Raw genomic sequence first — 23,751 nt, forward strand, 5'->3', positions numbered from 1 at the left:
CTATACAAGTTTGCATCTGCTAATCTCAAATTCCCAATCCAACCCTCTCCCAACCCCTTCCCCCTTGGCACCACCAGTCTTATTCTCTATGTCCCTGATTCTGTTTCTGTTTCATAGATAGGTTCATTTGTGTCATATTTCAGATTACACATGTAAGTGATATCATATGGTATTTGTCTTTCTCTTTCTGACTTTCTTCACTTAGTATGATAATCTGTAGTTGCATCCATGTTGCAGCAAATGGCATTATTTGGTTCTTTTTTTATGGCTGAGTAGTATTCCATTGTATATATGTACCACATCTTCTTTATCCATTCATTTGTCAGTGGACATTTAGGTTGTTTCCATGTCTTGGCTATTGTGAATAGTGCTGCTATGGGCATAGGGGTGCATGTATCTTTTTGAATTATAGTTTTGTCTGGATATATGCCCAGGAGTGGGATTGCTGGGTTATTTGGTAATTCTATTTTTAGTTTTCTGAGGAACCTCCATACTGTTCTCCACAGTGACTGCACCAACTTACATTCCCACCAACAGTGTGCGAGGGTTCCCTTTTCTCCACACCCTCTCCAGCATTTGTTATTTGTAGACTTCTTAATGATGGCCATTCTGACTGGTGTGAGGTGATACCTCATCGTAGTTTTGATTTGCATTTCTCTAATAATTAGCAGTGTTGAGCATCTTTTCATGTGCCTATTGGTCATCTGTATTTCTTCTTTGGAGAATGTCTCTTTAGGTCTTCTGCCCATTTTTCTGTTGGGTTGTTTGTTTTTTTGTTGTCAAGTTGTATGAGCTGTTTGTATATTTTGGAAATTAATCCCTTGTCAGTCACATTGTTTGCAAATATTTTTCCCATTCTGTAGGTTGTCTTTTTGTTTTGTTTATGGTTTCTTTTGCTGTGAAAAAGCTTGTAAGTTTGATAAGGTTCCACTTGTTTATTGAGAGGTATTTTCTTAATCATAGGTCTAATCTCTATAACAACCTAAACAGCTAGAATGTATTCCTATATGAATAATTGTATTTAATTTTGAAATTCACAGTGCCTACAGTTTGGAAGATTATACTCTTTACTTGGATTCTGGTTGTTTCCAATTTCCCTAGCTGCTCATTTTCTTTCTTTTTTTCTCTTTTAAAAAATTATTTATTTATTTATTTTTAGCTGTGTTGGGTCTTCGTTGCTGCACGCAGGCTTTGTCTAGTTGCGGCGAGCGGGACTATTCTTCATTGCGGTGCGCGGGCTTCTCATTGCAGTGGCTTCTCTTCTTGCGGAGCATGGGCTCTAGGTGCATGGGCTTCAGTAGTTGTGACTCTCAGGCTCAGTAGTTGTGGCTCATGGGCTCTAGAGTGCACGCTCAGTAGTTGTGGGGCACGGGCTTAGTTGCTCCGTGGCATGTGGGATCTTCCCGGTCCAGGGCTTGAACTGTGTCCCCGGCATTGGCAGGCAGATTCTTAACCACTGCACCACCAGGGCAGTCCCTCCTTTCATTTTTATTGAAATATAGTCAACATACAGCTCTGTATAAGTTTAAGGTATAACGCATAATGTAATGACTTGACATAGTGCTGCTGGTTTTCAGTCTCCTTTTTTAGTTTCTTTTTATCTTGTGTGATGCCCCAAATTAGAGTACTTAAAGATCACTCCTTGGGCTTCCCTGGTGGCGCAGTGGTTGAGAGTCCGCCTGCCGATGCAGGGGACACGGGTTCGTGCCCCAGTCCGGGAAGACCCCACATGCCGTGGAGCGGCTGGGCCCGTGCGCCATGGCCGCTGAGCCTGCGCGTCCGGAGCCTGTGCTCCGCAACGGGAGAGGCCACAACAGTGAGAGGCACTCCTTGAACCTCTACTCTATACTCACTTCCTCTAATATATCCAATTTCAGGCTTTAAATAGCATCTATGTATCATCAGTTGACAACTTTCCTACCACAGGCCTCATTTCAGACTTTTATATCCAGCTGCCTATGCAGCATCCCCATTTGAATATCTACTAGGCATTTCAAACTTAGTTCTGATCTCAAACTATACCCCCCACCCCCCATCTTTCTTTCACATTTTCCCTCATCTTAGTAAATAGCAACGCCATCCTTCCAGTTGCTCAGGCTAAAAACCTCAGAATTATTCCTTGAGCTCTATCCTCAGCAGTAGAATACCTTGTAGATATTCAACTATTTTCAAATGAATGAATGAGAGAATACTAAAATTCGGTTCAGGAAAAGCTGCTCAACCTCCTTAACCTAAGTATTTTTTTTCATCCCTTCCCATCTTCACTATTATAGGGCTGAATTATGTCCCCTAAAAATGTATATGTTGAAGTCCTACCCCTCAGTACTTCAGAATGTGAATGAATTTGGAGGTAGGGTCTTTAAGGAGGTAATCAAGTTCAAATGAGGTCATTAGGGTTGGCCCTAATCCAATATGACTGATGTTCTTATACAAAGAGAATTTGGACACAGATATCTTCAGAGGGGAAGACCATGTGAAGACACAGGGAGAAGAAAGCTACTTACAATTCAACAAGAAAGGCTCCAGAAGAAACCAACCCTGACAACACCTCAGACTTCTAGCTTCCAAAATTGTGAGAAAATAAATCTCTGTTATTTAAGCCACCTAGTCTATGATACTTCGTTAGGACAGCCAAACTAGTATACCAAAAAGAACAGTTCCATAAAAATCAGCTATACTCTTTTTCATATTCCAGTGTAGGAAAATAACACCTTTTATTGCCATGTTCTTTTTTCTTTCCTCCTTTGTTGTCTTACTCATATTTTCCCTGTGAATGGTATTGTCCTAAAAAGGCTTTGATAGATAGAAGGTGGACATGGGTAACTGAGCCTGGCTCTCCAGAACTGGGAGCTGAAAACATCAGAGAAATGCAAAGCAGAATATTCTGTGAAAACAGTATGGACAAATTGCAGAATGTGGGAAATAGTGAGAGTGAGGAGCTTGTTAACATGTTATAAATCTTTGACTTTATGACTAATCCAAAGAAACTGATTAGTAGCTTGAAGAAGAGGATCTGAATAAACTATCAAAGTATGAACAAATATTTAGTGTATAAATAGTCACTATCCTTTTTTTTTAAAGAAATATGTATTGAGTTCAGTTCAGAAATACGTATTGAGTTCAGTTGTTCTTTCTTCATTTAAATATTTATTTATTTATTTGGCTGCCTCAGGTCTTAGTAGTGACATGCTGGCTCTTCATTGCGGCGTGCAGGCTTCTCTCTAGTTGTGGCACGCAGGCTTCTCTCTAGTTGTGGCATGTGGGCGCGGGCTCAGTAGTTGCGGCATGTGGGCTAAGTTGCCCCGCGGAGTGTGGGATAATAGTTCCCTGACCAGGGATTGAACCCGTGTCCCCTGCATTGGAAGGCAGATTCTTAACCAGTGGACTACCAGGGAAGTCCTGTCATTATCCTTTTTTAAATTTATTTTTTTATTGAAGTATAGTTGAGATACAGTGTGTTAGTTTCTGGTGTACAGAAAAGTGATTCAGTTATACATATATATTTTTTCATATTCTTTTCCATTATGGTTTATTACAGGATACTGAATATAGTTCCCTGTGTTGTACAGTAGGACCTTGTTGTTTATCCGTTCTCTATATAATAGTTTGCACCTGCTAATCCCAAACTCCCAATCCATCCCTCCCCTTCATCCCTTCCCCCTTGGCAACCACAAGTCTGTTCTCTATGTCTGTGAGTCTGTTTCTGTTTCGTAAATAAGTTCATTTGTGTCATATTTTAGATTCCACATATAAGTGCTATCATATGATATTTGTCTAATCAATCAACAAGTCCTATTTATTGTAACTCTAATTATTTTTGAAATTTATCCCTATTTTTCCATTCCTATTGCTACTCTTATCCCAGGCCACAATCATCTCCCACTATAATAACCTTGTAAGTAGTCTTTTCCTGCATTATGATCTCACCATTTTCCCCATCGCAGCTAGTGATCTTTCTTTTCTTAGGAAATATTTCAAGTTTACAAAGTAAGAAAAAAGCATAATATAACAAACACTCATGTACCCACCCTTAGCTTTGTCAAATTTTAATGTTTTGTCTTATAATTTGCTTCAGATCTCTTAACGAAGTGAAATGTTAGAACTACAATTTTTGACTCTGCCTGATTCCATTCCTTTTCTTCCCTTTGCATTAGTCAGTATCCTGAATTTGATGTTTATTATTCCCTTGCTTTTGAAAAATATTTTACTACATATATGTATGTAAATGTATCGTATGTAAATCAATCCCTTATCATATATAAATTTTAAAATGGTTTTTATGGAAATGTCATACTATCCATATTTTTCCGGCAACATACTCTTTTTACCAAATATTTTTACATTGTTTTGAGATTTATCTTTTCGATACATAGAGCTCTGGTTCTCTTATTTTAACAGTATTGACTGTTTCATTTCTGAATTAGCCACAGTTGTCTATTCTCTATTGCTGGACATTTAACATGTTTCTCTTATATGTAAATTTTAGTAATTGCTCATCAGGTTACACCAAAAGTCTTGCTGGCATGTAATAAGGATTGCATTGAATTTATACATTAAAATGAAGAGAAAATATTAGTAATAGTAAGTCTTCCCATCCATAAGCACAATAGATCTCTCCAACTATTTGTCTCCTTTTATGTCTTTCTGTCTACTTATGTTCTTTATAAAGGTTTTATATATCTTGTGTTAGGTTTATTCCTAGGTGGTTTATACTTTTTGTTGTATATTCGTATCTTTTTGAAATTACTGTTTATTTGCTGGTGTATAGGAATGTAATTAATTTTTAAAATATTGGACTTTTATCTAGCAACCCTGCTGAACCTGCATGTTAATTCTAATATTGGGTGGTAGAGTCTCTTGGTTCTATATAGAAAGTCATCTTGTGTGTACAAAAGGATAATTTTATTTCTTTCTTTCCAATCCTTATACCCATTACGGTTGGTTAACTGTCCTGCTGCTATGGCTTGACCCTTGAGTAAATATTGAATAGAAGCATAGATACTAGACATCTTTATCTTTTGGAGTTGAAAGGCATTGCTTACAATATTTCACCAATAAGTATATGGGTTTTTAGAGGAGACCCTGTATCAAGTTAAGGAATTGATCTTCTATTTCTAGTTTTATTCATGCTCATGAGTGGAATTGGGTTTTAGTGAATGCTTTTCTGTAATTATAGAGGTGATTTTAAGGTGGGTTTTGGGGGGGAGGATTTTTAAAAATTAATTTTTATTGGAGTATAGTTGATTTACAATATTATGTTAGTTTCTGCTGTACAGCAAAGTAAATCTGTTACACATATATATCCACTCTTTTTTAGCTTCTTTTCCCATACAGGTAATTACAGAGTATTAAGTAGAGTCCCCTGTGCTATACAGTAGGTTCTTATTAGTTATCTGTTTTATATATAGTAGTGTGTATACATCAATCCCAGTCTCCCAATTTATCCCTCCCCCCACCCCATAACCTTACGTTTGTTTTCTACATCTGTGACTGTATTTCTGTTTTCTAAATAAGATCATTTGTACCATTTTTTTAGATTCCACATATAAACAATATCATATGATATTTGTCTTTCTTTGTCTGGCTTACTTCACTTAGTATGACAATCTCCAGATCCATCCATGTTGCTGTAAATGGCATTATTCCATTCTTTTCAAGGTGTTTTTAAAAAATTTGTTAATGTGGTGAATAATTGGATTTTCTAATAGTATATTATCCTTACATTCTTAAATAAACTCAGCTTGATTGTGATTTCTTTAAAAAAAATACGTTGATGGATTTGGTTTGCTAATTTTCTCAGCTTTATTGTGATATAATTTATATATAATAAAATTCACGCATGTAATATATACAGTTTAAGTTTTAGCTAATGTATGTAGTTGTGTTAGCACCATTATAATCAAGATATAGAATATTTCCATCACCATAAAAATATTTATCATGCCCTGTAATGTGCCCCTTTGTAGTCAGTTTCTTCCCATCAGTACCAGGGACTGATCTGCTTTTTGTCACTAATTTTGTCTTATCTAAAGTTTCTTGTAAATAGGATAATACAGTATGTAGTTTTGTTGTGTGCCTGGCATCTTTTACTTAGCCTAATGCTTCTGGTATTTACCCATGTTGTTGGATGGTAGTGTGTTCTTTTTTTTTTTTTTTAAAGATTTATTTATTTTGGCGGTGCTGGGTCTTAGTTGCAGCATGTGGGATCTTTTAGGTGCAGCATGCAGGCTTTTTAGTTGTGGCATACGAACTCTTAATTGCGGCATGCATGTGGGATCTAGTTGTGATCCGGGATAGATCCCGGGCCCCCTGCATTGGGAGCGCAGATTCTTACCCACAGGACCACCAGGGAAGTCCTGGTATTGTGTTCCTTTTTGTTGATGTGTTACAATTTGTGTTTCTTTGATGACTAGCATGTTGAGCATCTTTTATGTCCTTATCAGTCATTTGTATATCTTTTGGGAATTGTCCCTTTAAATCTTTCTGTGCATTCTTAAAATTGGGTTGTTTGTTATTATCAAGTTGTTAGAGTTACTTATATATTCTGGGTTATCTCTGTGTATGGTGTCAGATGGCACCGGTAGAAGATACAGAAAAGAGATGACTAAGGAGGAGATAAGCATAATCATGAAGCCAGTGATCCTTCACAGGTATGCTGGTCATCTTTGAGGTTCTCCTTTTAGGTCTGTCTGATTTTTGGAAGAACATCGGGTAACTAGCCTCCTATTTGCAGCTCCTTAGCTCTGACTTCATGTTGTTAGTGTTCTGTCTTTAAATAATTTTTTTCTGTTTTAAAGTAATTTCCATATGTTATTTTCTTTCAAGGTCAATAAGTAGAAGTAAGTCTCTTTATAACCAGTCTTAAGAAAACAAAAACATTATTCAGATGAACCACTTCAGTGGATGTGGGTTAAAAAAAAAAAAGTTTTATAGGCATAGAAAAAAAAGTAAACTAAGAATTAGATGGTTGAATTTTTGCAGTTTTTTAATCAACCATAGCAGAGGTTGGTTAACTATGGCCCACTGCCAGTTTTTGAATATAAAGTTTTATTGGAACATAGCCCAGTTCTTTGTGTATTGTCTACTGTACCACCACAGCAGAGTAAAATAGTTGTGACAGAGACCATATGGGCCAAAATGCCAAAAGTATTTACTGTCTTGCCCTTTGCAGAAAAAGTTTGCTGATCCCTGAGCTGTAGGAATGTATTAAATTAATCTTCCAGTGTAGCGGCCTGAACCAAGATGGCGGAGTAGAAGCACGTGCTCTCACTCCCTCTCGCGAGAACACCAGAATCACAACTAGCTGCTGGACAATCATCGACAGGAAGACACTGGAGCTCACCAAAAAAGATACCCCACATCCAAAGACAAAGGAGAAGCCACAGTACGACGGTAGAAGGGGCGCAATCACAGTAAAATCAAATCCCGTAACTGCTGGGTGGGTGACTCACAGACTGGAGAACACTTATACCACAGAAGTCCACCCACTGGAGTGAAGGTTCTGAGCCCCACGTCAGGCTTCCCAACCTGGGGGTCTGGCAACGGGAGGAGGAGTTCCTAGAGAATCAGACTTTGCAGGCTAGTGGGATTTGATTGCAGGACTTTGACAGGACTGGGGGAAACAGAGACTCCACTCTTGGAGAGCACACACAAAGTAGTGTGCACATCGGGACCCAGGGGAAGGAGCTGTGACCCCGGGGGAGACTGAACCAGACCTACCTGCTAGTGTTAGAGGGTCTCCTGCAGAGGCGGGGGGTGGCTGTGCTCACCGTGGGGACAAGGACACTGGCAGCAGAAGTTCTGGGAAGTACTCCTTGGTGTGAGCCCTCCCAGAGTCTGCCATTAACCTCACCAAAGAGCCCAGGTAGGGCTTCCATGGTGGCACAGTGGTTAAGGGTCTGCCTGCCAATGCAGGGGACACGGGTTCGAGCCCTGGTCTGGGAAGATCCCATGTGCCATGGAGCGGGTGGGCCTGTGGGCCACAACTACTGAGCCTATGCGTCTGCAGCCTGTGCTCCGCAACAAGAGAGGCCATGATAGTGAGAGGCCTGCGCACCACAATGAAGAGTGGGCCCCGCTTGCCTCAAGTAGAGAAAGCCCTGGCACAGAAACAAAGACACAACACAGCCAAAAATTAAATAAATAAATAAACAATAAAATTAAAAAAAAAAAAAAGACCCCAGGTAGGCTCCAGTGTTGAGTTGCCTCAGGCCAAACAACCAACAGTAAGGTAACCCAACCCCACCCATCAGCAGTCAAGAGGATTAAACTTTTACTGAGCTCTGGGCACCAGAGCAACAGCCAGCTCTACCCACCACCATTCCCTCCCATCAGGAAACTTGCACAAGCCTCTTAGATAGCCTCATCCACCAGAGGGCAGACAGCAGAAGCAAGAAGAACTGCAATCCTACAACCTGTGGAACAAAAACCACATTCACAGAAAGATAGACAAGATGAAAAGGGAGAGGGCTATGTACCAGATGAAGGAACAAGGTAACACCACAGAAAAACAACTAAATGAAGTGGAGATAGGCAACGTTCCAGAAAAAGAATTCAGAAGAATGATAGTGAAGATGATCCAGGACCTCGCAAAAAGAATGAAGGCAAAGATCGAGAAGATGCAAGAAATGTTTAACAAAGTCCTAGAAGAAATAAAGAACAAACAAACAGAGATGAACAATACAATAACTAAAATGAAAACTACACTAGAAGGAATCAATAGCAGAATAACTGAGGCAGAAGAACAGATAAGTGACCTGGAAGACAGAATGGTGGAATTCACTGCTCTGGAACAGAATAAAGAAAACAGAATGAAAAGAAATGAAGACAGCCTAAGAGACCTCTGGGACAACATTAAACGCAACAACATTCGCATTATAGGGGTCCCAGAAGGAGAAGAGAGAGAGAAAGGACCAGAGAAAATATTTGAAGAGATTATAGTTGAAAACTTCCCTAACATGGGAAAGGAAATAGCCACCCAAGTCCAGGAAGCGCAGAGAGTACCATACAGGATAAACCCAAGGAGAAACATGCCGAGACACATAGTAATCAAATTGGCAAAAATTAAAGACAAAGAAAAATTACTGAAAAACGACAAATAAGGGAAAAACGACAAATAACAAATACAAGGGAACTCCCATAAGGGTAACAGCTGATTTCTCAGCAGAAACTCTACAAGCCAGAAGGGAGTGGCATGATATACTTAAAGTGATGAAAGGGAAGAACCTACAACCAAGAGTACTGTACCTGGCAAGGATCTCATTCAGATTCGATGGAGAAATCAAAAGCTTTACAGACAAGCATAAGCTAAGAGAACTCAGCGCCACCAAACCAGCTCTACAACAAATGCTAAAGGAACTTCTCTAAGTGGGAAACACAAGAGAAGAAAAGGACCTATAAAAACAAACGCAGAACAATTAAGAAAATGTTCATAGGTACATACATATCGATAATTACCTTAAACATGAATGGATTAAATGCTCCAAATAAAAAACACAGGCTTGGGCTTCCCTGGTGGCGCAGTGGTTGAGAGTCCGCCTGCCGATGCAGGGGACACGGGTTCGTGCCCCGGTCCGGGAAGATCCCACATGCCGCAGAGCAGCTGGGCCCACGAGCCATGGACGCTGAGCCTGCGCGTCCGCAGCCTGTGCTCCGCAACGGGAGAGGCCACAGCAGTGAGAGGCCCGCGTACCGCAAAAAAAAAAAAAAAAAAAAAAAAACACAGGCTTGCTGAATGGACACAAAAACAAGACCCATATATATGCTGTCTACAAGAGACCCACTTTCAGACCTAGGGCCACTTACAGACTGAAAGTGAGGGGATGGAAAAAGATATTCCATGCAAATGGAAATCAAAAGAAAGCTGGAGTAGCAATACTCATATCAGATAAAATAGACTTTAAAATAAAGAATGTTACAAGAGACAAGGAAGGACACTACATAATGATCAAGGGACCAATCCAAGAAGAAGATATAACAATTATAAATATATATGCACCCACATAGGAGCACCTCAATACATAAGGCAACTGCTAACAGCTATAAAAGAGGAAATCGACAGTAGCACAGTAATAGTGGGGGATTTTAACACTTCACTTACACCAATGCACAGATCATCCAAAATGAAAATAAATAAGAAAACAGAAGCTTTAAATGACACAATAGACCAGATAGATTTAATTGATATTTATAGGACATTCCATCCAAAAACAGCAGATTACACTTTCTTCTCAAGTGCGCACGGAACGTTCTCCAGGATACATCACATATTGGGTCACAAATCAAGCCTCAGTAAATTTAAGAAAATTGAAATTATATCCAGCATCTTTTCTGACCACAATGCTATGAGATTAGAAATGAATTACAGGGAAAAAACCGTAAAAAACACAAACACACAGAGGCTAAACAATCTGTTCTAAATACCCAAGAGATCACTGAAGAAATCAAAGAGGAAATCAAAAAATACCTAGAGACAAATGACAATGAAAACACGATGATCCAAAACCTATGGGATGCAGCAAAAGCAGTTCTAAGAGAGAAGTTTATAACTATACAAGCCTACCTCAAGAAACAAGAAAAATCTCAAATAAACAATCTAACCTTACACCTAAAGGAACTAGAGGAAGAAGAACAAACAAAACCCAAAGTTAGCAGAAGTAAAGGAATCATAAAGATCAGAGCAGAAATAAATGAAATAGAAACAAAGAAAACAATAGCAAAGGTCAATAAAACTAAAATCTGGTTCTTTCAGAAGATACATTGATCAACCATTAGCCTGACTCATCAAGAAAAAGAGGGAGAGGACTCTAATCAATAAAATTAGAAATGAAAAAGGAGCAGTTACAACAGACACCGCAGGAATACAAAGCATCCTAAGAGACTACTACAAGCAACTCTATGCCAATAAAATGGACAACCTGGAAGAAATGGACAAATTCTTAGAAAGGTATAACCTTCCAAGACTGAACCAGGAAGAAACAGAAAATATGAACAGACCAATCACAAGTAGTGAAATTGAAACTGTGATTAAAAATCTTCCAACAAACAAAAGTCCAGCACCAGATGGCTTCACATGTGAATTGTATCAAACATTTAGAGAAGAGCTAACACCCATCCTTCTCAAACTCCTCCAAAAAATTGCAGAGGAAGGAATACTCCCAAACTCATTGAGACCACCATCACCCTGATACCAAAATCAGACAAAGATACTACAAAAAAAGAAAATTACAGACCAATATCACTGATAAATATAGATGCAAAAATTCTCAACAAAATACTAGCAAACAGAATCCAACAACACATTAAAAGGATCATACACCATGATCAAGTGGGATTTATCCCAGGTATGCCAGGATTCTTCAATATATGCAAATCAATCAATGTGATACACCATATTAACAAATTGAAGAATAAAAACCATATGATCATCTCAATAGATGCAGAAAATGCTTTTGACAAAATTCAACACCCATTTATGATAAAAACTCTTCAGAAAGTGGGCATAGAGGGAACCTACCTCAACATAATAAAGGCCATATACAGGAAACCCACAGCAAACATCATTCTCAATTGTGAAAAACTGAAAGCATTTCCTCTAAGATCAGGAACAAGAAAAAATGTCCACTCTCACCACTATTATTCAACATAGTATTGGAAGTACTAGCCATGGTAATCAGAGAAGGAAAAAAAATAAAAGGAATACAAATTGGAAAAGAAGAAGTAAAACTGTCACTGTTTGCAGATGACATGATACTATACATAGAGAATCCTAAAGATGCCACCAGAAAACTACTAGAGCTAATCAATGAGTTTGGTGAAATTGCAGGATAGAAAATTAATTCACAGAAATCTGTTGCATTCCTATACACTAATGATGAAAAATCTGAAACAGAAATTAAGGAAACACTCCCATTTACTACTGCAACAAAAAGAATAAAATACCTAGGAATAAACCTACCTAGGGAGACAGAAGACCTGTATGCAGAAAACTATAAGACACTGATGAAAGAAATTAAAGATGATACCAACAGATGGAGAGATATACCATGTTCTTGGATTAGAAGTATCAATACTGTGAAAATGACTATACTACATAAAGCAATCTACAGATTCAGTGTAATCCCTATCAAACTACCAATGGCTTTTTTTATGGGACTAGAACAAAAAATCTTAAAATTTGTATGGAGACACAAAAGTCCCTGAATAGCCAGAGCAGTCTTGAGGGAAAAAAACGCAGGTGGTGGAATCAGACTCCCTGGTTTCAGACTATACTACAATGATACAGTAGTCAAGACAATATGGTACTGGCACAGAAACATAGATCAATGGAACAAGATTGAAAGCCCAGAGATAAACCCACACACCTGTGGTCAACTAATCTATAATAAAGGAGGTAAGGATATACAATGGAGAAAAGACAGTCTCTTCAATAAGTGGTGCTGGGATAACTGGACAGCTACCTGTAAAAGAGTCAAATTAGAACACTCCCTAACACCATACCCAAAAATAAACTCAAAATGGATTAGAGACCTAAATGTAAGACCGGACACTATAAAAGTCTTAGAGGAAAACATAGGAAGAACACTCTTTGACATAAATCACAGCAAGATCTTTTTTGATCCACCTCCTAGAGTAATGGAAATAAAAACAAAATTAAACAAACAGGACCTAATGAAACTTCAAAGCTTTTGCACAGCAAAGGAAACCATAAACAAGATGAAACGACAACCCGCAGAATGGGAGAAAATATTTGCAAACGAATGAATGGACAAAGGATTAATCTCCAAACTATATAAATAGCTCCTGCAGCTCAGTATTAAAAAAACAAACAACCCAATCCAAAAAGGGCAGAAGACCTCAGCCTCAATAGGCATTTCTCCAAAGAAGACATACAGATGGCCAAGAAGCACATGAAAAGCTGCTCAGCATCACTAATTAGTAGAGAAATGCAAATCAAAACTACAGTGAGGTATCACCTCACACCAGTTAGAATGGGCATCATCAGAAAATCTACAAACAACAAATGCTGGAGAGGGTGTGGAGAAAAGGGAACCCTCTTGTACTGTTGGTGGGAATGTAAATCGATACAGCCACTATGGAGAACAGTATGGAGGTTCCTGAAAAAACTAAAAATAGAATTACCATATGATCCAGCAATCCCAGCACTGGGCATATACCCAGAGAAAACCATAATTCAAAAAGACGCATGCACCCGAATGTTCATTGCAGCACTATTTACAATAGCCAGGTCATGGAAGCAACCTAAATGCCCATCGACAGATGAATGGATAAAGAAGTTATGGTACATGTATACAATGGAATATTACTCAGCCATAAAAAGGAACGAAATTGGGCCATTTGTTGAAATGTGGATGGATCTGGAGACTGTCATACAGAGTGAAGTAAGTCAGAAAGAGAAAAACAAATATCGTATATTATCGCATATATGTGGAACCTAGAAAAATGGTACAGATGAACTGGTTTGCAGGACAGAAATTGAGACACAGATGTAGAGAATAAACGTATGGACAGCAAAGGGAGAATGCCACAGGGGGCTGATGGTGGTGGTGTGATCAACTGGGCGATTGGGATTGACATGTACACACTGGTGTGTATAAAATTGCTGACTAATAAGAACCTACTGTATATAAAAAAAAATTCCAATGTATTTATCAATGTGGAATGAGAAAATTTGTTTTTTCAATCCCTATTGTAGTATATGGTAAAGCATTATTTTTGTTTTAGTTGGGCTATGTCTTCAAGGTCCCTTGTGAAATATTTTCTGTTAATATCTTTTCTTGAGTCCTTATGCCTCAGTTTATGTTGAATAATAAATTATCTGCCATTGTAAACAATTATTCCTGGCCATTTCCGCATATGAAGCCTGGATGTTGTTAGAAAGTTGGATGCATTGTCAGGTTTGTGGCAGAGCTACAAGGATGGGAAATGCTCATCCTTAAGCATGTCCTACGTCCATAATCAGTTTAACCAGCCTTATAAGCCTGTAAGTGCAACAGTAATTTTGCTGTGCTTTCCACTATCTTTAACAGATTAAAATAGTCATTTTTCGAAATGCTTCTTTTTTTTTTTTTTTTTTTTGGAAATGCTTCTTATATGACAGTTACACATTTAGAACATTTACCTATTCTTGGCAGTGGTTAAAGAGAAATTGTGGTCAAGAAAATCTTTTTCCTGATTTTTCCCTTGGTTCTGATCCCAACTTTAGGGGCACCATTCAAACTATACCCTTCATGCTTTTTGTCATGTGCTGCCTGGAAAGCCCATGTAGCCTTCCCAGTAAACCACTTAATGGTCTGTAGAGACATCCCTGGCCTTCATGAGTAAGTCATGCTTCTACTTCTTTAATTTCTTAGTATTTTGTACACATTTAAATGTATCTGTCTTTCCTGTAACTCAGCGCCCTGTCTTCTTTATCTCTTTGCCAAAGTCTGGCACAGGTCAGTCAGTAGCATGGCATCTAGAGCACCTCAAAATTCAGCTACAAATGATTGGAAACAATCCAATTCATCAGTAGAGAATTGTTTAAATAAACTGTGGTACATCCCCACAATGGACTATCATGCATTTTTTTTATTAGTTTTTATTGGAGTATAGTTGATTTACAATGTTGTGTTAGTTTCTGCTGTACGGCAAAGTGAATCAGTTATACATATACATATATCCACTCTTTTTTAGATTCTGTTCCCATATAGGTCATTACAGAGTACTGAGTAGAGTTCCCTGTGCTATACAGTAAGTTCTTATTAGTTCTCTATTTTATATATCGTACTGTGTATATGTCAATCCCAGTTTCCCAATTTATCCCTTACCTCCATCATGCATTTGTTAAAAAGAAAAAAAGGTTGTGGAATTAAGAATTTCAGGACATACTGTAAAATTATAAAACAAAAGAAACAAAAAACCAAGGAGTAGTATAGTTTGTGTGTGGTATGGATCAGTTGCCTGTTGCTATAAGAAACCATGCTAAAACTTAGTGGCCTAAAACAATAATTTTGGGGGTTTTTTGGGTTATGAATCTATGAGTCGGGAAGTTCTCCTGCTCTTGCTTTTGCTCATTGATTCATATGTCTGCAAGCAGTTAACTACAGATCAGATTCATTAGGTTAGGATCTTACATGTTTGGGATCAGCTGGCCTTAGCTGGTATAACTCATCTCTGCTCCATGTGGTCTCATCCTCCAGCAGACTAGTCTGGATTTGCTTTCATGGCAGGGTTAGCATTCTGAGACAGGTGTAGAACCAGCACTGTTACACTTCCATCACATTATATGGGCCAGAGCAAGTCAGGGAGCCTGCCCAGATTCAGGGAAATAAGATCCCATTTCCTGAGGCATTGCAAAAGGCATGGTGCCATTCTTAGGGATGCTTAGTTTAATGTAATTATGCTGTCTTTGTATAAATGGGGGTGGGATAAGAATTTATTTTTGCGTTTGCTCATTTGTACAGAGAAAGGATGGATGGATACACAAGAAACAGATTAAAATGGTTACATATGAGGTGGGGTATGTAGGTATAGAAGCAGGGAGTATTTCTTTTTATCTCATATATTGATTTTTGAACCATATAAATGTATACTTATAATACATACAAAAAAGAGAGTTATCTACTTAGTTAGCCTCTGCCCCCCAAAATAGTTCTCTTTAAACCATCACGATTATTTCTTAGTTAGGAATATGATTTGTTTTAAAGAAATGCCTATTTCTTAAAGCCTATTTAAAGGCTTTCTTGGACACCCTGTTTGGAATGATCAGCATTTCTGTACTGTGCATCTGAAACGTCTATACTCAGCTTATTTTCCTCAGAGATGATAATCAGGAGCACTTGACCATATCTTCTTCTACCCAGAGTTTAGCATAGATAAACATCTCAATGGCCAAATAAAATGATACCTTCTAGTAGATTGTTCATCTGATTCAAGTAAACATGTAAGAGTGTCTACTGCGTTGTACCAGCCATTATTATGTATATTACATACATTTCCCTTCCCAATAACCCTGTGTTGTAAGTATTACCCTCAGAGACAGATGAAGAAAACCATAGTCACACAAGTAAGTGATAGAGCATCCTTCACATCAAGCTCACCTTCTTTCACCTAAACATCCTTCGCACTTGCAGCCCTGGGAGTTCCCCTTCTTTACAGTTGTTTGTGGGTAGCCCTTCCCCTCACATAATTGCATTTTTCTTCTCTCATTTTTATACTTCTTCTATTTATTGTTCCTTTGTCAACCTCAAAGTAATTTTTAAAGAACTGTAGTGGAAAAGCAGTTCATAATGATTTGTAAATGCCCTCATTTGTGGGCAGTTTATCATACAAGATTCTTCTCAAGTAGCACTTACCTAGGATGTTTGTTTGTGTTTAGTATTACTTTCTCTTAAAGCTACAGAATAATTCTTCTCTTTTGCTTCATGTTTGATTCTTCAAATTCCTGTGTGGGAAGAAAAATCACAGTGCCGTCACACAGAAAACTGTTTATTATTTTGTTCTCTCTTTCATCAGTTTTCTATTTTTATGACATCCATAGCATCTTGCACAATGAAGGGGTAAAATAATTATCCAGACATATTTTTCCCTGTTTGTCCCTCTTCTTTAGCTCAAGTTGTTTGGCTTTACATTGTTAGGTGTTGAATCATGTGGTCGGTCATATTTCCGTATATATCCAAATATTTAAAATAACCAGAGCACAGTTATAGAGTGACTAAATTATCAGTTACTTTGAACCTTAGAATCTATGTTTAGGATCAAGTTGAACCTTTCTGATAAAACTAAGGGTTAATTTTCTAGGACTGAATACTTTGTCTCTTTGATTCAAGCAGTGGTGTTTATGGGCTGAAGTCACACTTAAGAAAAAAAAATTTCTTCTCTTTGAACTTTAAGCTTCTCTGGAATTGAAAAGAGCTCAAAATTTCATTGGTTCTTTCAAGGGATCCAGGTAGATGTTTTATAAAACCTAAGTTTTATAAAAATTCAGAAATGAAGTCACTTTAAACGTGATGGCATAAAGGAATGTATTGGCCACCAAGCAGAGGGTTAAAATGCCTGCTTTGGAGTGTACTCCTTATTTACCATCTGAGCAACTGCTGGATTTGTCAGTTTATAAACCAGGATAGAGCTCTCACATCATGAAGTGCATTCTTGCCACCCAGCTTCCAACAAAAATACCATCTTACATTGTACTTGGTACTTTTGCAACTGTTGATTCTTGGATCATTCCATACAATATCTCTGAGGTCACATGGATTGTTGATAGTATACACATTTTCTTTGGGGAACAAATGTTAATGTTAACTTGCACATAGTCATAAGGCTAGTTAAGTGATAAAATCAGGACTTGACACTAGTCTTCATGTTTTCTAATCATCATTATTCTTTATTGAGTACCTTCTTTATAGCTATCACTAGCCTAGGCATTATCTCTAATACTTACATCAAAATGAGGCCTGGAAAAGTGAAGTGATTAGATAAAATTCATACAGATTTTATCATTCAGTGATAAAATCGTCATTAGAATGGCGATTCACACCAAACCTCTCAGTCTCTGTACCCATACTTTTCCTACTAGACAAGGGTTGTTGCTTGAAACGTGAGGAATGATACTAGTGTTGAAGGTTTGTGAGTAGTGACGTGAATAAGAGATAGGTAGTTTTAACCTAATATAAACCGTACTCTGGAGTCTGGGTTTTCGCCAGTTTCTAAGCTTTCAGTTGGTATATAATTCAGTGTTCTGCAGTTGGGCTGCTCTTGACTTTTTCATTCTGCCAAGTGCTGACTGCTAAAACACATCTCACTGATAAGCCCTCCTCCGACCTTTGGCACCCTTGCTGTAAAGGCAGGTGGTCTGAAGAAAGGCTCCCCCTAGGTTGTTGCACACTATACACAACACATAACAGGGCGAGACAACTGTTAGTTCCTTCCTTCTTTTCTCCCCCCGCCCTCCAGAAAGCTGGGCCCCAGATGGAAGAGCTGGAAACGTGTCAACTGTTCTCTGAAGGGCATTGAGAAAACACTGTCAAGAAGAAAAAGGCAAACACAATAGCTAATTAGTTCACTAATCAGACAGGATGACCGTCCATTTTACAAAGAAAATGTCCTGGACAGAGATGGGAAGGGCTGGCAGAGTGTGCTCACATGGCTCTCAAAGACCTACACATTTTTGTCAGGGGATTTGTAACTTGGGGGCATTGCTACCCTGATTGACCTTATATATTCATTATATCTCTTCCCAAAATGTGACCACTGCAAACTAAGGCATAAAAGTAATATTTGGGGATGTTTTCCTCTTGAGAAAGTGCCCTTGAATGTGCCAAGATGCGCCTTGTTGCCAGTGTCATGAATCCTTTTATATGTATTGTGTTTATAACTATGATCTCAGTGAAGGAAAACTTTGATTAACATTCTCATTTGAACCTTTGGTCTCCATTTCTTGTACTTTACATTGAATTCAGCAGTTATTGAAGAATAAACACAGGGTTCTTAAAGGAAAAGTTTGGAATTACTGAGAGGAACATAGCTCAATTTAAAGGTGATTATGGTAGCCTGGCCCTATTATTAACGAAGTAGGTAACAAGTTCCCTTTAATGGGAAAAAATAAGTTTTTGAAGATATTAGAACATTACTCTTCATTATCAAGTCTTCTTCATATTAGCTCAGACCTAATTCTAACATCAAGTTTAATCTACCTAATCTGACTTTCTGGGATTTGTTGCCATCAAGTGTTATCAAACAGCTGCTTATTATGAATTGTCCTCGTAGATGAAGTAGCCTGTACTTAGCTTAGGGTCAGCTCTACTTTTCTTTTTTTTTGGACAATATACATCGTAAATCACATGCCTGGTATCAGAGATGTTGACTCCACTTCATTTTTCTTACTTAGAATAGTTGATATGTATAAACATGTATTTCATCATTCATAGTAATTTATATACAACTGACTGATTCTATTTCCATGGCATGCAGTTGATGCTTACTTGTCTGGACAGTCCCACATTAGCTTTTTTTTTACCACTACTACTTCAGTTAATTTGTAAGAAGTCAAGAAAGAATGCCGTTGAGATAAGCTGAATTTATAACCTGGTTTCTTCCTTTCTCAGCCACTATCCTCACTGTTAACTCTAATGTCACATCATCCCTTGACCTTGCTGCCTTGTCTTAGATTCCTAGGATTGCTGTAAAAGTACTATACACTGGGTGGCTTAAAACAACACTATTCTCTCACAGTTCAAGAGGTCAGAAATCCAAAATCAAGGTATCAGCAGGGTTGATTCCTTCTTGGCCTCAGAGGAAGAATCTATTCTATACCTGTCTCCTAGCTTCAGGTGTTTGCTGATAATCCTTGGCATTCCTTGGCTTGTAGATGGCAACATTCCAATCTCTGCCTCCATTGTCACATGCGTTCTCTCTGTGGGACTATGTCTGTCTTCACATGGTAGACTTCCCTCTGTGTGTGTGTCTGTCTTTTCTCCTGTTCTTATAAGGACATCATTCATACTGGATTTAGGAACTACCCAGATAATCCAGGGTGATCTCCTCCCCTCAAAATCCTTAACTTAATTATATCTGCAAGGACATTTTTTCCAAATAAGGAAACATTCACAGTTCAAGGAATTAAGAGGTAGACATATTTTGGGGGGCCACCATTCAGCCTATTATACTAAGAAAGCATCTTCTTCACTTCTCAGTCCTCTAGGTAAATATGTTGGTATTTCAGATTGTTGTGACTACTTTTCTTTTATAGAAAATTCTGATTTCCATTCCTTCTATTCTCTACAGTTGGTGCTGACAAAAGAGTGCCAGCAATGCCTGGATCGCCTGTGGAAGTGAAGATACAGTCAAGATCCTCACCTCCCACCATGCCACCCCTCCCACCAATAAATCCCGGAGGACCTAGGCCAGTGTCATTCACTCCTACAGCATGTGAGACCTCTTAATTACTTGGGTTTGTGGTTCACCATGACATTTGGATCTAAATGAATGTCATTAAGCCTTCTATATATACTACTCAACATTTTTAAAATGGCTGTTAACACACACACATGTGTCTTGGTTGTTTCTTTTCTAAGTTGCTTTTTCCCTCTGAGAATAGTACATAGCTGATTTAGGTATTTGGAAATTTAGTAGTCTAAATATTTTGTTTTCATACTTTTTGGCTTGTAAGTATCTATTTTAATTTCTTTGGCTCTAAAATAATGAATTTAAATTATTATATTGATTAATAGGATTCAAAGTAAGTTTCATAAAATGAATGAACTATACTCCAGGACTGTCATGGTAAGGCTTTTTACAAAAAAAATTGATTATTTTATTAGTTTACTAGGGCTGCTGTAACAAAATACCAAAGACTAGGTGGCTTAAACAACAGGAATTAATTTTTTCACAGTTCTGGAGGTTAGAAGTCCAAGATTAAGATGTCAGCAGGTTTGGTTTCTTTGGAAGCCTCTTTCCTTGTCTTGCAGATAGCTGCCTTCTTGCTCTGTCCTCTCATAGCCTTTCCTTGTGCATGTGCATCCTTGGTGCTCCCTCCTCTTCTTATAAGTACAACAGTCATATTGGATTAGGATTTAGGCAGATGACCTCATTTAACCTTTAAGGGCCCTATCTCCAAATATAGTCACATTCTGAGGTACTGGGGGTCACAACTTCAACACAGGAGTTTGGGAGGGGGATACAATTTAGTCCATAACAAATATATTAGACAATAAATAAAAGTTGTTCAGCCTTGCTAGTCACCAAGGAAATGCAAACTAAAACCCAATGTAGTACTACATACACCCACAAGAATGTTCAGAATAAAAAAGAATATCAAGTTTTGGTGAGTATGTGTGGAGCAACTTGAACAATCGTACATTGTTTATGAGAAAAATTTTTGGTAGTATCTACTAAAGCTGAATTTCCCCAAACCCTGTAACTCCGCAAATTTAGTCCTAAAACCTCAATTTAAAAAAGAAGGTTTAATTATTTATTGCCCCAAAACATTTGAAATTGAGTAACTGGCAGCTGTAACAATTTGAGCCAAAGTTTATGAAATGAAGTTTGATACCCTTTTTTCTTAAATTGTATTTTTTATCTCAAAGTTAAACAGCCTTAGATAAAGATACTATCTTGAAGTGAAACAGATTTAAACCCGGGCTGTCATTCAGATTTCAAGATATAGACAGTTGGGGTGTGTGTGTGTGTGTGTGTGTGTGTGTGTGTGTGTGTGTGTGTGTGTGTAGTCAACTCTTTTGACCCCCGTATTTGACTATTTAGGGATGAATATGTTTTATTTCAGAAAATGTGATCATACACTTTCACTGAAGAAATTGTAAAACAGCCCGTGTAAGTGTCAGGGTGGCGAAAAGCATAGCAATGTATTATTTTTACAGGTTGCTTCAAAAGAGGGCAGCTCTCCAATGGCATTGGACCTTTCTGTGAACACAAAGAAATGGTACACCATTGCAGCTGACTTTCTGTATTGCTGAGGTTGAGTGTTGAGCCTTCCTTTCCAGTAGCTCTAGCATCCTTCACTGGGAGACACAGTAGAGACACCCTCTTTTTCTCAGCCTGTTAACCTTTTATGCATTGAGCCATACACATACAGCATACACAGTTCATAACAGCTTAGCTAATTATGATATACACAGATGTGTGTTTAATCAAGAAGTAGACAGCCTTTCAAGGCAGTATAATACAGAAAGAAATAAGTATAATTTGGTAAGTAAAATAATGGAAGCATGTGCATGGGCAGCACAGAACAAAGTTATTAAATCTAGTAGGAGCAGTGGAGTCTGTCAAATAATGCTTCTTAATACAGGTGATATGTTTTTAGACTTAGTTTTACTTTCTTAAATTTTCAAGCCTGGATATGATTAAATGAAAAATCTATTGACACTTAGGCACTAGGTAATTTTATTTCATTCATCAGGGAAGAAGGAGCTTTGCCTCCAAGAACATAGCTCTAGAGTTGTGTTCCAAATTAAAACTACAAGAAATGACTGTTAAGAACAATGGGCAGGGACTTCCCTGGTGCTGTAGTGGTTAACAATCCACCTGCCAATGCAGGGGACACAGGTTCGATCCCTGGTCCTGGAAGATCCCACATGCCACAGAGCAACTAAGCCCGTGCGCCACAACTAGTGAGCCTGTGCGCTTAGAGCCCATGCCCTGCAACAAGAGAAGCCACCTCAGTGAGAAGCCTGCACACCACAACAAAGAGTAGCCCCAGCTTGCCGCAGCTAGAGAAAGCCCCACATGCAGCAACAAAGACCCAAGGCAGACAAAAATAAAAATAAATACATAAATTTATTAAAAAAAAGGAAAAAGAATAGGCAAATAGGAAAACCGTAATTTATCACATGTATTATAATTTGAGCAGAAATATAGAATGGAAGTGTCCCATGTGGTATCTAGAAAATGCTATATTGAATGACCAAGAATTTGGCACTGTCAAGGCAGAGAAAAACTGATTTTAATGGACATGAATATTCTGAGTGGTCAAAGAGATATATATCTCATTGCAGGAACAGGTCATTAAACCTATAGCCTAGAAAAAAACATTTCTCATATTAACACAACTCTCTACTTTCTGATTATCTTGTTTAAATGCTATATATATATTTTTTAATATAAATTTATTTATTTAATTTATTTTTGGCCGCATTGGGTTTTTGTTGCTGCGTGTGGGCTTTCTCTAGTTGTGGCGGGCAGGGGCTACTCTTAATTGCAGTGCGTGGGCTTCTCATTGCAGTGGCTTCTCTTATTGTGAAGCATGGGCTCTAGGTGCACGGGCTTCAGTAGCTGTGGCATGCAGGCTTAGTAGTTGTGGCTCGTGGGCTCTAGAGCACAGGCTCAGTAGTTGTGGTGCACAGGCTTAGTTGCTCTGTGGCATGTGGGATCTTCCCAGACCAGGGCTTAAACCCATGTCCCCCGCATTGGCAGGCGGATTCTTAACCACTGTGCCACCAAGGAAGCCTCCAGATGCTATATTTAAATTGACTGCTTAAATTCTGTGGGAACCTGAGGTTGGGAAGGAGGTGTCACATAAAAGATGGGCATGAGTGTCCAGTCATTGGAAATACATATTCTACCAGACTTCTCTCATGCAGCCTATTGCAAGAAGTCTTAAAAACTACCCATCCCTCCCCTTGGCACCTGTAGAATCTAGATGTCCCTTCTCTTTGCTCTTGTAGCACTCATACTCTTCTAACACTTTATGTTATTCTGTTACCATTTTTTACCTGGCAACCTGTCTCACTATAAAGCAACATTGCTGAGGGCTGAAAACATGTCTTGTGTACTCTTTTAACATGTGATTTACAAAATTTAAATGAAGGCAAATGCAAAAAAAGAAGAAATTAGCAGAGATCCTTATGTTTTGCACTTAAACCAAGTCTTTCTTTTAGTGAGCAACGGCATCAACCATTCTCCTCCCACCCTGAATGGTGCCCCATCACCACCACAGAGATTCAGCAATGGTCCTGCCTCTTCCACATCATCTGCACTAACAAATCAACAGTTGCCAGCCACTTGTGGTGCCCGGCAGCTCAGCAAGTTGAAACGTTTCCTCACCACTCTGCAACAGTTTGGCAATGACATCTCACCTGAGATTGGGGAGAAGGTGCGGACTCTTGTTCTAGCACTGGTGGTAAGTACATCACTGTCGACAGCTGCTTGAGTATATGGCTCAGAACTGAAGCCAGCAGAGAGGTTGTACATACTTCTCCTCATTCCCTAACTTGTAGCAGTGTGGCAGATTCTACA

The 23,751-nt window shown here is 38.4% G+C and overlaps 1 protein-coding gene across 2 annotated transcripts in view; it reads left to right on the forward strand.

Annotated features, from left to right (window-relative positions):
* The window catches only part of CBFA2T2 (CBFA2/RUNX1 partner transcriptional co-repressor 2), a gene marked incomplete at its 3' end in the record, with an annotated part of 166,438 nt that overhangs the window by 102,754 nt on the left and 39,933 nt on the right, over positions 1–23,751 (forward strand). For both annotated transcript variants that reach the window (XM_082857568.1, XM_082857569.1), the window contains exons 2-3: positions 19,786–19,929; positions 23,394–23,635. In XM_082857568.1, the coding sequence (XP_082713694.1) occupies positions 19,786–19,929; positions 23,394–23,635 (386 nt within the window). The remainder of the gene's footprint in view (positions 1–19,785; positions 19,930–23,393; positions 23,636–23,751) is intronic.

The sequence above is a fragment of the Leucopleurus acutus genome, assembly GCF_964270905.1.
Source record: "Leucopleurus acutus genome assembly, chromosome: 16".
Taxonomy (NCBI): Eukaryota; Metazoa; Chordata; class Mammalia; order Artiodactyla; family Delphinidae; genus Leucopleurus; species Leucopleurus acutus.